At 43.5% G+C, this 17,208-nt stretch overlaps 1 protein-coding gene across 1 annotated transcript; it reads left to right on the forward strand.

Annotated features, from left to right (window-relative positions):
• Positions 1 to 652: 652 nt before the first annotated feature.
• Positions 653 to 15,165, forward strand: LOC134104129 (NLR family CARD domain-containing protein 3-like). Its single transcript, XM_062557453.1, has 11 exons — positions 653 to 1,110; positions 3,035 to 3,160; positions 3,249 to 3,356; positions 3,715 to 3,864; positions 4,202 to 4,277; positions 4,432 to 4,642; positions 5,364 to 7,167; positions 7,589 to 7,762; positions 9,014 to 9,187; positions 14,116 to 14,162; positions 14,282 to 15,165. Exons 2-11 carry the CDS (start codon positions 3,072 to 3,074, stop codon positions 14,863 to 14,865), a joined length of 3,417 nt encoding a protein of 1,138 aa, XP_062413437.1. The 5' UTR covers positions 653 to 1,110; positions 3,035 to 3,071; the 3' UTR covers positions 14,866 to 15,165.
• The last annotated feature ends 2,043 nt before the right edge of the window (positions 15,166 to 17,208 follow it).

Consider the following 17,208-nt stretch of genomic DNA (forward strand, 5'->3'; position numbering starts at 1 on the left):
GCCGGTTAGCCACGGCTTCCTAGTGTACCATGTCCGCGAAAAGCCTCTAGTGTACGACGCTTCCTTGTCTTTCACCTGCTGTCTGATGTTAATTTGTGGCTGGTCCGGTCCCATTTCTTTTATTTTTTGTTTTTCAGCCAGTGGTCTTCTTTCAAACGGAGTTTGAAGAAGAGATTGCACGGTTCTCGTGTGACGCCGGCGCCATTGTCAACTCGAATCTCACTGCCGCGTGACCACACAAAACTCATGTTATTCTCCGATGGGCGCAGAGGCAAAGCGCCCATCGGAGAATTATTACTGCGCGTCACTGATTGGTTGAATTGATCATATTTAGTGACGTGTTATAGCATATCAGAGCTCCATTGGTTAGATAGTGAGGGCGCCCTTTCTCGGCGCCCCGAGCGTAAAACTACCATAGACTGTAAAAAGAAAACTACACATTTATGATGTTATGCGGCACATGATGAAGCTGGCAAACAAAAAGACCCCCCCCCCCCCCACCCCCTCTCCCTCATTCTAGTGTGAAAAACACGTACAGAAGAAAGTCATGTTTTTTTTTTTCAAACTTAATTATTTTTTTATTTTTATATTTTTTTTACTTGGTAGGAGGGGCGGCGCCCCAGCGCCCATAATAGATCAGCCGCCCCTGCATTGCATCTGACAGTTTCTCAGCACTTTCCAGCATAGAATCCGGTAGATCAAATATCAGGAATGATATAATCAATGAAATATTCCTCATAATGTATAGGATGGAAATTAGAGGTCAAACCATGCAATTCATCTGGGTACCAGCCCATGTTGGTGTGGAGGGGAATGAACACGTTGATATTCTGGCCAAACAAACGCTCAGAATTATTCATTATTCAGTTTTTAAGAGAAACGAATTTAGTTAAACGGATCAAGTTTTTTTTTTTTTCTGTACTTTATCTCATCTCTTAGTGTTCTGCATAATCTCCTGCTCCACCCTGCAGTCCAGATGGTGGCGGTAATGCACCGAACCGCCAATAAACAATAAAAGAAGAAGAAGAGGAAGAAGAAGAAGAAGCGCAACAGCGCGTAAGCAGAAAGTTACCGGAGCTTCACTTTAACATCTCAAAGTGTTCAGATCCTGTGAGTATGTCCGTGATACACAATGTGTGCTTTAGTGTGTCTTTATGTGTGTGTTTATGTGTGTGTTTATGTGTTAACGGGCCGTGAAACGTTTCAAGGTTCATTTAAACCGTTTATACGACAAACCCGGAAATACAGAAACCCGGAAACCAGGTTTCTGCAGTTTGTTCGTTTCAAAACGGAATTGGAAAAAAAACTTTCTATCTTTTATCTTTTCTTAAACGCATTTCTTCGTAAGTGGCTGTGACGTCACTGTATAACCGTCAGTAGAGAACATCTGCTCTAAATGGCCCTTTCTCAATAACTAAGACGGCGAGAACGGACCTGCGTTCTCGCGAGAACAGACTCGGGAGACGGACTCGCGCTTTCGGGAGATCGGTCGTTTCCGCAATTGGAACAGCAGCTGACTTAATGACGTCACCACGTCAGTTGGTCTCGCTAATACGTTTTATGTTAAGTATTTTACTATTATCAAGCTTTTGTTTCATTTTTATTTAAAATTAGAAACTATATATATTATATTGATCATTAAATATATATAATCAGTCATAAAATAATTAGGCAAAGTATGTCAATGGATCAGATCAGAGTTGTTATACAGTCCAACATCTTTTTAAAGCAGATGAAGAGGAGCAGCTGTAGTTTGTGGTGCTGCTGAACTTTACTGGATTACAATGACAGGTGTCAATCTAATATTGATTCATATTGGATGGAAGAAACAAAAACGTTCAAATTAGGGCTGTTGTATTACATCACACTGCATTAGCTTTATTTTTGTATGGTTTCATAAAGGAGGACGTTGGGCACAGTAACAACAATTAAACAGTAAATATTTTACTGGATAGTAACACATTCCACACACACCTACCGTTTGTCTCCTTGTTACTCAAACATCAAGAGGCTGATCATCAGTGTGGTGTCATCGTACAGTTAAATGCACAAACATCACTATTAATTAAAATGGTGATGTACCTGAACCTCTTCTGTGTCTCTACATTAATAGTGATTAACCTCATAGTATTGTATGTATATAATGTAGTGATCAATGAGGCTACATACCGTTAGATAGATGACATGATCATTAGTGATTAACAAAGTATTTAATATCTATGATGCAGTAATCAATGGAAGCTACAGTTAGATAGGTGACATCATTAGTGATTAACAAAGTATTTAATATCTATGATGCAGTAATCAATGGAAGCTACAGTTAGATAGGTGACATCATTAGTGATTACATAGTATTTAATATCTATGATGCAGTAATCAATGGAAGCTACAGTTAGATAGGTGACATCATTAGTGATTACATAGTATTTAATATCTATGATGCAGTGGTCATAGAGGAAAAAGTAGCAGCTTATTGTCCGGAATTTCCGTAAATGTTGTAAATCTGAAGGGACACTTTGTTGCTACGTTACCGTGACAACGTCAAATTGGTTTATTGTACTTTTTACTCTGATTTGAACGTCTTTTAGGCTCTTTGCTGACGTCGTTTTAAGTAATGATGTAAACATGTTTTTATGACAGCCTGAACACACTTGTGCCTCTTCTTTACCTTTTTTTACGCCTCCCTGCGTTCACTTGTCGTCTCATTTTAACGTCACAATGACTTCTGGGTAATTCCATGTCATCATTCACACACTGATGAATGACAGCAGCTACCACACAGAGACACCTGTCCATCAGTGACCAACATTCACACAGGACTCACAGCCACAGCAGCAATGTGGGTGAAGTGTCCTGCTCAAGGACACATGGACACAGGTCAACAGGACCTGGGATCCAAGCCACAGTCGCTGAGGGAGCAGGTTGGGATTGTGTGACAGAGGCCGACAGCATCTGCTGCTGTGACGTGAATGTGAGGTGAATGAGCTCTGTGTGTTTGTCCTGATGAAGATGAATAATGTGTGAGATCTCCCAGCAGGTTGTTATGAAGGTGTGAAGGTGTGGACTCTGCTATGAATCAGGCTGAGGACCCAGAGGACAGTGTCCCTCCCTCTGAAGCTCCTCTGTGTGGGGGACATGACAGACAGACCAAAGCTCAGAGGTGAGAGGACCATCTCCAACTGTCCTCCACTCGTCTCCATGTCCCAACGTCTTTGACTCACTGACTCTGGTTCTACATGTGTGACCAGGATCCATCAGAGACCAGAACCTGGACCCAGCTGTGTGTCCATGAAGAGTAACCAGTCTATGGAGCCTCCTCTAGTCTTCAAAGACGTCCGTCCCTCTGCTGATGCAAGGTGAGGGTCTCAAGCTGATGGTGAGGTGTTTCTACCAGACTCTCTGGTGGAGGTTCTGGGTTTCTTGCTCCAGGGCCCTTCAGCAGTGTCCAGTGAGGGAGGGAGAGCTCCATGGAGGACTTGGTGAGACCTGTTGGGACTAAACCAAACGGACTGGTGAAGAACACAGTGAGCTGTTGATTCTCAGTGGGACCAGCAGGACCAGTAGACCTAGACCACTACAGTCATGTGGTCCACATCCAGACCTCACGTCATGGACCTTTACCTTGTTTTGGTCTCTGTGAGGACGGACACCATGTGAGATGATGCTTCATGATTAGATGATGATGTGATGATGTAATCTCAGTGTTTCTTTCAGTTCACATCAGCAGAGAAGAAAGTCTCCTGAACCCAGATGTGTGTCCATGAAGAGTGATCGGTCTAAAGGTCATCCGATTGACTTCAAAGATGATCGGTCTATTGATGATTGGATGAACTTCAAAGATGGAGGCTGTTCTTTTGACCCAAAGTAAGTTCTTAAACAGATGAAGAAGTGTTCAGATCCTCAGTTGTTAATCACAGAAATGTTCGTTCATTGTTTAAAGTGTTGTTTCCATGACGATCCATCATGACAGAACTCCTTATCTTCATCTAATTGGTCCTTATGGGTTTAAGTGTGAATCATTAACTGTAAACATCCTCAGATGTAAACACTGTCACTCAACTAATAAACTGTCCGTCATCAGTCTTCAGCATCTGGTTTCCATGGTGATCAATCATGACAGAAGCCAATGCCTTTACCTAATGTTCTCTTGGTGTTGATGGTCCAAACACCATGTGAGCTGATGGTTCATGTTCCTCCACAGAGAGGACCAGGAGAGCTCAGAGGTTCCCACAGAGTCTGCCCAGCAGCATCAAACCCACCTGGACTCCATCTTCATGGTGTGTACATGAACAACTACTTAAACATCTCTCAGTTCACCATCATCTCCATGCTGCACTTTGTAGACCAGTGGATTGTCCATCTGTCCAACATGGACCTGATGGTGGCTTCCATGGTTCTAGTTGGTGTCATTCATAGAATGTTCTGTTCCAGCTGCTGGAGGAGAACATCCTCACCTTTGTGAAGAACGAGCTGAAGAAGATCCAGAAGGTTTTGAGTTCAGATTACCCAGAATGCTTAGAGAAGGAGGATGAGGAGGTGCTGTATGAAGAGCAGAGGAGGAGCAGAGAGGCATTTGTGAAGATCTCAGTGCACTTCCTGAGGAGAATGAAGCAGGAGGATCTGGCTGAGCGTCTGCAGAGCAGTAAGAGGGTTTCTCTAAAGACTTGCTGATGTTGTGGATTAATTTATTCTTAGTTTCAACTATTTTCTACGTATTCTGTAACTTACTGACTTGATCTATCTGACTGGTGATGAGGACCCACACACCCTCACAGACCAAGAACCTTCAGTAACACACATAGAACCCACTGGAGACCTGAATTCTTCAAGTCAGAGATTTATTGGAGCCACAAATAAACCGAGCTCTTTCCAGAAAGACACCAACGAGGTGATGATACAACACATAGTTCATACATCTTTTGACCATTGATTGAGTGAAGCTCTCCCCTCAATCTAACTACGTAACTCTCCTCCTGTTGTTGTCCTACTATTCTTCCTCTTGTCCTTCACTAGACCTTCTATCTGCTTGTTGATGCTGGACTAACTGGCTCAGTCTGGTCAGCTGACCCTCCTGTTCTCCTCCAAATGTCTACATACACACACATGAGGCTGGTGTCTCTGCACCATCTCGTCCTAAACCCCAGTGTCACCATGACTCCTGTCGTTCCATATCTTTGAAACCTGGTCTAGTTGGTGTCTCACTATATCGTCTATGGGCCTCCTGTTAGCTTCTCCCTCACTCTGTTGAATTGTAACTCATCTACAGGGATATTAATCTAGTTGTATCCCTACTTATCTTAATTTCTCTAAAACTAAATAGAAGATCTATTCTGTGACTCATTGATCTTCTTGTCTTCATTCAGGACTTTCTGCTCCAGTTTGTCAGCGTGAACTCAAATCCAACCTGAAGAAGAAGTTCCAGTCTGTGTTTGAGGGCATCGCTAAAGCAGGAAACCCAACCCTTCTGAATGAGATCTACACAGAGCTCTACATCACAGAGGGAGGGACTGCAGAGGTCAATGAAGAACATGAGGTCAGACAGATTGAAGCAGCATCCAGGAGACCAGCCAGACCAGAAACAACCATCAGACTAGAAGACCTCCTCAAAGCCTCAGCTGGAGGAGAAGAACCAATCAGAACAGTGATGACTAAGGGAGTGGCTGGCATTGGGAAAACAGTCTTAACACAGAAGTTCACTCTGGACTGGGCTGAAGACAAAGACCACCAGGACATACAGTTCACATTTCCATTCACCTTCAGAGAGCTGAATGTGCTGAGAGAGAAGAAGTTCAGCTTGTTGGGACTTGTTCATCACTTCTTCAGTGAAACCAGAGCAGCAGGAATCTGCAGGTTTGAAGAGTTCCAGGTTGTGTTCATCTTTGACGGTCTGGATGAGTGTCGACTTCCTCTGGACTTCCACAACAATGAGATCCTGACTGATGTCACAGAGACCTCCTCAGTGGATGTGCTCCTCACAAACCTCATCAGGGGGAAGCTGCTCCCCTCTGCTCGCCTCTGGATAACCACACGACCTGCAGCAGCCAATCAGATCCCTCCTGAGTGTGTTGGCATGGTGACAGAGGTCAGAGGGTTCACTGACCCCCAGAAGAAAGAGTACTTCAGGAAGAGGTTCAGAGATGAGGAGCAGGCCAGCAGGATCATCTCTCACATCAATACCTCACAAAGCCTCCACATCATGTGTCACATCCCAGTCTTCTGCTGGATCACTGCTGGAGTTCTGGAGGACGTGTTGAAGACCAGAGAGGAAGGAGAGTTGCCCAAGACCCTGACTGAGATGTACATCCACTTCCTGGTGGTTCAGTCCAAAGTGAAGAAGGTCAAGTACGATGGAGGAGCTGAGACGGATCCACACTGGAGTCCAGAGAGCAGGAAGATGATCGAGTCTCTGGGAAAACTGGCCTTTGATCAGCTGCAGAAAGGCCACCTGATCTTCTATGAATCCGACCTGACAGAGTGTGGCATCGATATCAGAGCAGCCTCAGTGTGCTCAGGAGTGTTCACTCAGATCTTCAGAGAGGAGAGAGGACTGTACCAGGACAAGGTGTTCTGCTTCGTCCATCTGAGTGTTCAGGAGTTTCTGGCTGCTCTTCATGTCCATCTGACCTTCTTCAGCTCTGGTGTCAATCTGCTGTCAGAAGAACAAACAACTTCCCTGTTGTCTAAAGTCTTTGGAGGCAAACCTAAACCAAAGTGTCTCTACCAGAGTGCTGTGGACCAGGCCTTACAGAGTCCTAATGGACACCTGGACTTGTTCCTCCACTTCCTCCTGGGTCTTTCTCTGGAGACCAATCAGAGTCTCCTACGAGGTCTGCTGACACAGACAGGAAGTCCCTCACAGACCAATCAGGAGACAGTCCAGTACATCAAGGAGAAGATCAGTGAGAATGTGTCTCCAGAGAAAAGCATCAATCTGTTCCACTGTCTGAATGAACTGGATGATGGTTCTCTAGTGGAGGAGATCCAACGGTCCCTTAGTTCAGGACGTCTCTCCACAGATAAACTGTCTCCTGCTCAGTGGTCAGCTCTGGTCTTCATCTTACTGTCATCACAAGAAGATCTGGAGGTGTTTGACCTGAAGAAATACTCAGCTTCAGAGGAGGCTCTTCTGAGGCTGCTGCCAGTGGTCAAAGCCTCCAACAAAGTTCTGTAAGTAAAGAGTTAGATTCATTCATCATGACTTCATTTCAACATCATGGTTGTTTATTTCTGATTCAGAACATGAAAAACATGAAATCAGACGAAAAAGGTTAATTTCTCTCTTTATCTTTCTTTAAAACGAGTCAGATGGAGGATAGAGAAGCTTAACTTTATATTTTCATCTCTATTTAACAACATTAAATCTTCCTTCCTCATCCTGATACTGATACTACAGTACTTCCTGTTAACAGTAGAGCAAATTAACTGATGTTTTCCTCTTGTTTTGAAGTAGAAAAAGAACAATTGTAAAAACATTCACTGAACAAATGTTCTTTGATCATCATGATTTCCTTTTAGTTCAAACTCATCACTAAAGAGAGTTTAATTTTAACACACATGTTATTTTTCTTGTTGGTTGTTGTCTCTTCAGACTCAGTGGCTGTAACCTCTCAGAGAGAAGCTGTGAAGTTCTGTCCTCAGTCCTCAGCTCCCAGTCCTCTAGTCTGAGAGAACTGGATCTGAGTAACAACCACCTGCAGGATTCAGGAGTGAAGCTGCTGTGTGATGGACTGAAGAGTCCACACTGTGACCTGGAGACTCTCAGGTCAGATTAAGTTTGTCTTTAATGATTTAAATGTGTCTCTAAAGAATCAGCTCCATGCAGAGTAAAAAGCATCTCCTCCTCAATCTAGGAATTAGTTCTCCAACAAGATTTCAGATTTAATGAATATTATACCGCAAGTTCCCAATCTCACACTATTCTTAGTTTGATCCCTTCTTTAGTTTGAGAAAAAAGGTTCGTTAACAACCTTTTTCCATGACTAAGACAAGACGAAAAAAGATCTTAAAACTAAACTATGACTAAATCTATTCTAACTTTCGTTAATGAGACAGAAATGTTGGTGGTTGAAGAAGTCAATACTTTTTCCCCCTAAATTTGCATGAACCTAACAGACGTGGACAAAGTACGGCCCCCTTACGGCGGTTATTAACGTGTCATAATGACATCATCCACGGACCCAGACCGCTCGCTCACTGTGGGGCAGCAGTGGTTCTTTTCACCGATACGAACCACGACGACTATTTAACACTTCAGTGAGTGTGAGTGAGCTTCCTTGGTTTAGCTCAGCTGTCTCAGTTTAGCTAACTGTTAGCAGGCTAAAGACGAGGAACTAAGAGACCGATGTGGTGGAGATGAAGACCCGTTTAACAGCTCGGGGCTGGTCGGCCAGCAGAGATGTTCATGTGGACCTGGCTGCTCCGTTTTCTGGTGACAGAAGCCAGCGTTTGGAGACACGAGCACTTCAACCAGTTCACATCCACATCAAGAGAAGACGGTGTTAAACCGTCTCATCACGTACGTCTGTTACTAAGCAACAAAAAACGCACAAGAACATGTGACAGGTGGAGGCTTTTGAAAGAGCTGCTCCGTGCAGGTGAAGGATGTGGAGGCACAGAGCAGGTGGAGGAAAACCGGAGGACACAAGAGAAACAAACTGGTCATGAAACCTAAAAACAGTTCATGTAGTGGATTTACTTCAGTTAGATTCATTCATCAGGACCTAAATATCTACCTATATCTACTTATTTAGGCTTTGTGATCAGAGTTTTATAGAATGAACGAATGAAAAGGAGAAAATCAGAAGTGGGAAAGAGAATGAAGACTTTAATGTGTGTCTCTACTGTTAACTGATGCTTTTCTCCTGTTTTAAAGTAGAAAAAGAACAATTGTAAAAACATTCACTGAACAAATGTTCTTTGATCATCATGATTTCATTTTAGTTCAAACTCATCACTAAAGAGAATTTAATTTTAACACAAATGTTATTTTTCTTGTTGGTTGTTGTCTCTTCAGACTCAGTGGCTGTAACCTCTCAGAGAGAAGCTGTGAAGTTCTGTCCTCAGTCCTCAGCTCCCAGTCCTCTAGTCTGAGAGAACTGGATCTGAGTAACAACGACCTGCAGGATTCAGGAGTGAAGCTGCTGTGTGATGGACTGAAGAGTCCACACTGTGACCTGGAGTCTCTCAGGTCAGGATTCAATGTCCACTTGGTCTTTATTTACATCAATGGTACATTTTTTACTTCATATGATTCTTGTATGTTTAAAATAAAATATTTATTTCCCAAATATTTGCGTAAACATTTGTTAGACTTTGTTTTCACTAAAATGTTAGAAATAGAAATTTTGGAAATATATTTATCAGTTATAAGATTGTTGATGTACAGTTTAATGGGCTTTTTGTGTGTTTTGTTCTGTCTGTAAACCAGTAAGTAATAATGGTCACATGATCCCTCACTAGCCGACAGTATCTCAGTCCTGCAGTGACCTTCCAGCCCTCACAGCTCCCTCAGGTCATGTGACATGTGTGTTGTTTTGTGTGTCTGCAGCCTGTCAGGCTGTATGATCACAGAGGAAGGCTGTGCTTCTCTGGTCTCAGCTCTGAGCTCCAACCCCTCCCACCTGAGAGAGCTGGACCTGAGCTACAACCATCCAGGACACTCAGGAGTGAAGCTGCTGTCTGATGGACTGAATGATCTACACTGGAGACTGGAGACTCTCAGGTATGAAGACACCTGCTGCATTCACAGACCATCAGTCTGGTAGAGGAGGGAGAGCTGGAAACCTTTTCTCTGTCCCACTGTCAGTCTGGTCATGTGACCCTGAGACACCAAGCTGACCTCAAACTACCAGAGACTCATCAAACTGTTTCCCACATCAGACCATCAACACAGACAGAAGTAGTGAGGAAGAGTAGTCAGGATGACTGTTCCCTAAACAGGGAGGAAGGTGATGAAAGGCTTGTGTCTCTGGAGCCTTGTCTTGTTGTTATCAGAGAGGACAGAGGTGTCTCCTGACACGTTGACGGCATCATGGTGGGTTGATATGAGTCAACGTCGTCACCTGGATGTTTAGAAGCTGATCATCTGCCTCCAGTGTGTGTTGTCCTTTAGTCACACGTTATTACTAAATGACACAGTTAAAGAAACAATATGTTCAATAAAGAAAGAGATTAAGCTCAGCTTGACTTAGTTTGATCTTAATCTGTTGCACGTTTGCTGAGTCGCGCTGAGAAGGAGGAGCTCAGTGGATCCAGGTCACATATCTGGGATCAGTGCAGGTCCACAGCTTTCTTAAGTAGACCACGGTGTCCATCACACATTCACTGATGCTGAAATGGAGAAGACGCCGCGCAGCATATTTCTCACCTGCTGATCAGCTACTGATCAAATATATGAGGAGGTGAAGCATATAATACACAAAACAAGGAACACGGCAGCTGTAATTAAACAGAGAAAAAGTCTGGCAGACAATCGACTGAATGTGGAAGGATTTAAAAATATCTCCTTACTAGGAAAGTTGTACACTCTGTTTTAGTTGCTTTTAATTTGACTGTTTTATGTGTTGGTTTTATTGCTGTATCTGTGTTCATGTGGTAAATGTGCTGGTTTTACTGTGAAGTGTCTTTGAGTAGCAACATGTAAAGCACTATATGTGTAGTGGCTAAACCGTTTCCTTTTGGCCTTTCCTATGGCTCCTATTTCCTCGTCCTGTTGTTTTCTACCACATGTGGAAATCCTCTTTGATGTGACACATTCTTCTGAGGCCATGAAGGTCATGAAGATGTGAGCTAAGGACTTCAGTGACAAACACACACTTCTAAAATGTTAATAAAAATACATCAGAACACAACAGAATAACTGTTAAACCCAGATCAGCTGATTTAACCCATGAGCTGCAGGATTCATCTTAGCCTGGCTCTTAGCCTGGTCTGGAGCAGGTTAGCTTCAAAGAATAAATCGCCATGGTTACTTGGCCCGGTTTAATTCAAGCAAGTCAAGCTAAATTCCTCCAGAATAACCTGGATATCCGACTTAATCCCTCATCCGGGTTTGGTGCAACAGCCCCCTGGGGGGTCAGAGCCCAAAGAGGTTTGTTTAGGACTGGACCAAAGTTCTAGGGGGACTCGGGCAGTGCTCTGTGGCTGCAGACCCACCTGAGCTGTAACATCTTCACCTGCAGACTACAGGTGATAGACACTGAACCACCTGTGAAACCACAGTGAAGAAGGTCAAAGGTCAATAATACATCAGAAATGGTGTGTTTTTATTCATAATTAATGTCATCAGAACAACACAAGAGGCAATCTGAGCGACTACAAGTTGACACACAGGATATAAATTCCTCCTGAAGTTGAAGCAGAAGAAACATCAGTCAGTGGTCATTGATCACATGATGCATGAAGCAGCTGGTCTTCAGGAGTCAGGCTCCCTGTTAGTGAGGGAAAGTGGTCCAGCTCAAAGAAATGACTTTCAGTCTGTAAAGAATGTGGATTTACTTGAAAATGACTTCCATTGATGCAGCTTGAGCAGTTACACAATGAATAAATTCACTTTGTCACTCTGCACTGATCCAGCTGCTGAGACACACGAGGTCATTGAAGTTCCACATGATGAAGAACTTCTCTTCTTCTTGTGAACAACATGAGCAGCAGGAGAGAACCTCCTTCCACAGGAGCAGATGTTGTTCTTCAGACTGAGAGTCTGCAGCTCGTCACCAGGGCTGGACTGGTAATCGGGGTGGGCCGACGCACTTGGGGGCCGGTCGATAGGCCTATACAATTTTTTATTTTTTTTATTTTTTTTCATTCGACCGGCCCATAAAGCAGGGACAGCGGCCCATTGGTTCATTTTCCATACTGACACTGGGCCGGCCCAATCATCTCTTAGCAGGCTCCACCCCTCCCTCTCCGTGTGTCAGTCAGTGACTCCGAGCCAGTAAGAAATGTGTGGATTAGGATGGAGGAACAAAACCTTAAGAGCAAGGGGGCTGCGGAGAAATTGCGGGCCAAAAATAAATAAATCTAGAGGTTGATGCCTCAACGTGTTCAAAAATGACCGACATGTTTAGTGCTGTAGCTTCAGTTGTCAAAACTACTGCAGAACCTGACGACATGTTGCAGAAGCATAGGGTTGCCAACTCTCCCAACCCCAAATCAGGGACACTTTCGCGAGCTGACGGGGGGTGCTGGCGGCCGGGCTTGCACAGTCTATTTTTTCTTTGCAGCGCCAGCATCACTGCTCATTTCCACAGAGAGGACAGCTCTCACCCGGCCCCCGCGCGCACACTGGAGTGATGCGTCACAACTTCACACCAACCGGGAGTTTTTCGCGCGTCTTTGACTTAGCGGGCTGTGATTGGAAATCGGGGCTGGAGCTGGCTACAACCAAGATGATGACCATTTACCTCCATTAATGAATGTTCTAATAAGGCTGTTGTTGCTATTATAAAGTCTGAGTGTCAGGTTGTCATTTGTCAAATTGTCACTTAAAAGTTGCTGCAATGGCCACTCAGCTAAAGTCAAATAACAGCATGAGATATTTAGCTCTGTTTTTGTAGTGAGCAGAGTTGAGAGTTCACTTATTCAATTGCAACTTGGGATATTATATATATTATATATTCTAATGTAACCATTTAAAACTCATAACGGCCCTTCTTCTCTAGAAAAAAACGTAAATGATGCCATTTGATTATTTTGATTACACGTTAGAAGAGGTCACTAACGTATGTTATTTGGGGATAAAAACCCACTTTGCATTTTGAAAGCTGTATATTCAACTAACTGGATATTTTCTAATGTTTCTTCTGAATTTCTAATATCATCTACATTTTATATATATATATATAATCAGGACGTTTTGTGTGAGTTATTTGTTTGTTTAGGTTTTTTATGGGAAGTGTCTCAACAATTAGAGGTAAATGTTGTTTGGTGTCACATTAAAGAGGGTTTGTGCTCTTTAAAGGGATAGTTCACCCAAAAATGAAAATTGTGTCATTATTTACTCACCATCAAGTTGTTTCAAACCTGTATGAATTTCTTTATTCTGCTAAACAAAAAGAAAGATATTTTGAGGAAAGTATTTGTTTTCCTACTATGGAAGTCAATGGGGTCCATCAACTGTCTGATTACAGACATTCTTTAAAATATCTTTCTTTTTGTTTAGCAGAATAAAAAAATCACACAGGTTTGAAACAACTTGATGGTGAGTAAATAATGACACAATTTTCATTTTTGGGGGAACTATCCCAATTGCAAGTATAGTGACCTATACTTGCAATTCTACACTGGTCCATGGCACTCACAGTAGTTCTCAGCTTTGTATGGGCTTTGGGGAACAGAACAGTAGATGTGCAGATCTACAGGGACCGCAAGGATAGTGTACTGGTTGCTGGTTGTGTCCGACCGATTGTGGTGGGCCGGTCTGAGCTAAAATGCCAGGGTCCTTTTTTTGTCCCAGTCCAGCCCTGCTCGTCACTGTTGTTTCACACAACTTGTGTGTCCTCCTCACGCCGTGTGTGTTGGTGCGTGTTGGGAGGCTTCTAAGGACGCTTCATTCTTCTTCGTTGGTTTGTCCACAGTTCTTCAGCATCAAGGTGCTGAAGTCTGGTTGTTTGTATCTGATGTACTTCATGCTCGTAGTACTTCATGCTGGTAGTACTTTAGGCCTGTAGTACTTTATGCTGGTAGTACTTTATGCTGGTAGTACTTTGTGCTCGTAGTACTTCCTGCTCGTAGTACTTCCTGCTCATAGTACTTCATGCTGGTAGTACTTTAGTCCTGTAGTACTTCGTGCCCGTAGTACTTCCTGCTCATAGTACTTCATGCTGGTAATACTTCATGATCGTAGTACTTTGTGCTCGTAGTACTTCATGCTGGTAGTACTTCATGCTGGTAGTACTTCATGCTGGTAGTACTTTAGGCCTGTAGTAGGTTTATAACACGTTAACATGCACTAATCATCACAGATGATGAATGAGTGAACATGATGAGCTGTGGTCATGGGCCAATCAGAAGAAGAAGAGGTGGTCCATGTGGACATGAAGGACCAAGCTGTGTGTATGAGAGTGATGTCATGTCCATGTCTCCATGCTGCTCTGACCCCCCTCCTCCTTTCAGGGTGGAGCCTGCTGGAGTCCGATGGATGACACCAGGTCTGAGGAAGTGTAAGTGAGCTTTGAGTTGGATTCATCACACTGTGACATCACTCATTCACCTCTGTGATGTCACTAGATGAACACATGATTAATAACTGCAGCTGTATTGTGTCTTGTTCTCTCATCAGATTCCTGTGAACTCACAATCGACACAAACACAGTAAACAGACAACTCAAACTGTCTGACAACAACAGGAAGGTGACATGTGTGAAGAAGGAGGAGGTTCAGTCACATCCTGATCATCCAGACAGATTTGACTCCTGTCCTCAGCTGCTGTGTAGAACTGGTCTGACTGGTCGCTGTTACTGGGAGGTCGAGTGGAGCGGATACGTTAATGTATCAGTGAGTTACAGAGGAATCAAGAGGAAAGGAGACAGTAGAGACTGTTGGTTTGGACACAATGATCAGTCCTGGTGTCTGTGGTGCTCTGATGAAGGTTACTCTGTCTGTCACAATGAGACAGAAACACGCATCACCTCCTCCTCCTCCTCTCATAGAGTAGCAGTGTATGTGGACTGTCCTGCTGGCTCTCTGTCCTTCTACAGAGTCTCCTCTGACTCACTGATCCACCTCCACACCTTCAGCACCACATTCACTGAACCTCTTTATCCTGGGTTTGGGTTCTGGTTCAGTTCCTCAGTGTCTTTGTGTCCTCTTCAGGACGGAGAGTCTCCTCCTGGTGGAGAACCTTCCTCTCTGCTCACCACCTAGTTCAGTCTGTACAGCTGATGGAGGTCCATGTGGGTGTAGGTGCAGGTGGAGCAGGTGAGGGGTACCTGAGCTGGTCTGGACTCTGGGGGTCCACAGCTCTCTGGGACTTGTGCTGTTGCAGATGAACGTGTGAAAGAGCTCAGCGAGGTGTGTTTTAATGTCTCTGTGCTCGATGCCTCTGTGGATGAATCAATAATCATCATTTAGATGTTGGCTCCTAATTACAGTTTAATCTTAATCTTTATGTGTCACAATGTTCAAGAAGACATTTTATACGACTAATGGATCTGTTTGATAAATTGTACTCAAATTTTAACTTCAAATATTGTCACATTAAAGATCATTTCACATTATCTGCTTTGTTCCTTTTTTTTAGTTACTTGTGTTTTTATTAAAGTTACATAGAAGTACAACGTTTAGTCCCTCCATGTAGTACTTAGTGTTGTATAATTAATTGTTAATGTGAAACTTTATTGATGAGCAGCGTTCTGCTCGTGGTGTCATAAACTTTTCTTTCTTCAACAAGAACCTGAGAAACGAGTAAATGTCCATAACGCAGAAGAGCCTTTTTATTTCTATTAATCAATAGTTGGTTTGTGGTGAATCAGATGGTGGCCTGTGAGGGTCACTTTGGTCTCCAGCTCTTTAGTCACATGACTTCCTGCTTCTTAAGGGACTTTTCATTGTTAATGTAAAGGTTTCAAATTAACAATAAAACACTCAAGATTTAGTTTCACAGTGACATGATTTATGGTGATGAAGATGAAGAAGATCTGTGTTTTAACTAAAAGGTTCATGTTGAATTAAACCAGTCACATTTTGTCAGGAAAACAAAGCAAGTCTTTAATATTTGACACAATGATGATGAGCCAGAGGTCAGAGGTCATCCCACTGAGCTCCTCTGGAGAACCCGACTGGACAAACCCTCCACCACGTGGGCCAGTAGCTGAGTGACAGCAGAGAGTCAACGATGACCTCACAGGGGAACGCCATGACGTCATGTGACCCACCAGCTGAGCCAGCTCCTCCCCCAGGGCCGGACCGCGGCGGACTGCGTCCAGCTTCTCCTCCTCCAGCGTCTCCATGAAGTCCAGCAGCAGCTCCACCAGAGACCTGAACCACAAGCAGACTCCTGAGACCACCGGGTCCCACCCGGGACCAGAGGGGGCCGGCGGGACCTCACCTGTGCAGGTGGACCCGGAGCGGCAGGTTGGTGCGGCCCAGCGGCCTCAGAGCGCTCTGCTCCTTCAGGAGGTGCTGCAGGTGAGCAGAACATCTGCAGCACCTGGAACCTGGAGGTTTCATGTTTTCATTCAGACACAAAGATCTCCTTCATCTCTCGTGTGTCCCATGTGGTCGACTCCTCCCCCCGAGGCAGCATATCCCAGCATGCAGTGCGGGTGGATGGTGATGGATGTATTAAATATATATAAAGTATTTGTTGGAGCAGACAACAGAAGAGAAATCCTGATGCTGGGAACGAGGCTTAAATACATCAGAGCTCACCTGGTGGCCAGGTGGAGAAATGACCCACTGCATTCCATCTATAACCTTGGTAAGAAAAGTGTGAATGTTCATCAGCAGGCTGTTATCAATGTGTCTACACTGTAATAGAAATACTTTGACTCATTTATTTACCTCTGTGTTTATATGTAAAATTACTTTGTGATGAGTTTTAAGTGGTTTTGTGTGGTGCAGTTCAGATTGTGACCACGAGGTGTCGCCCTTTACCTTCTCATCGCCTCAGTGACTGAAGCAGCTTTATTACCATCATCAATACTTCATGAAAAGGAACCTTGTTTTCTACTTATATTACTGCAGTAGTCACTCAACCTGAGGGGCGCGTCCCTTTGAAGGGCCACATGACTCCTCTGAGGGGTCAGAAGATAGAAAGTACCACAAATACTCCAGACTTCAGGTATTTGTACTTTTATGTACTAAGTAGTTTACATTTGAATGCTACAAAGATTTTCCTTTGTTTAAAGCGGTTTTGCTACTTTAGTGATTTTTATTTTATTTGTTTCTATTGTTTGTGCTGAATGAATTAAATAATATACATATCTCAATATTCTAGCTAGTACTACTACTTCTAACTGTACTACCTAGGATCAGTTGAGTATAAAAGGAATAAAGACGTCTCTATGAACACATGAACTTTACTTTAAAAATAAACACATTCACACCAGATGTTGGAAAAAAGAGACTTTATTTGGAAACATTATGGAGAGAATCCTAGTTTTAGAGTTTTTCATTAGTGAAAATGCTTTTTATTTCCTATAATACACAGCGGATGGCGTTAGAAGTCAGTGGGTTTGTACACCGGAGCGTCTGGATGAGAGCAGA

The sequence above is a fragment of the Pungitius pungitius genome, chromosome 14, assembly GCF_949316345.1.
Source record: "Pungitius pungitius chromosome 14, fPunPun2.1, whole genome shotgun sequence".
Taxonomy (NCBI): domain Eukaryota; kingdom Metazoa; phylum Chordata; class Actinopteri; order Perciformes; family Gasterosteidae; genus Pungitius; species Pungitius pungitius.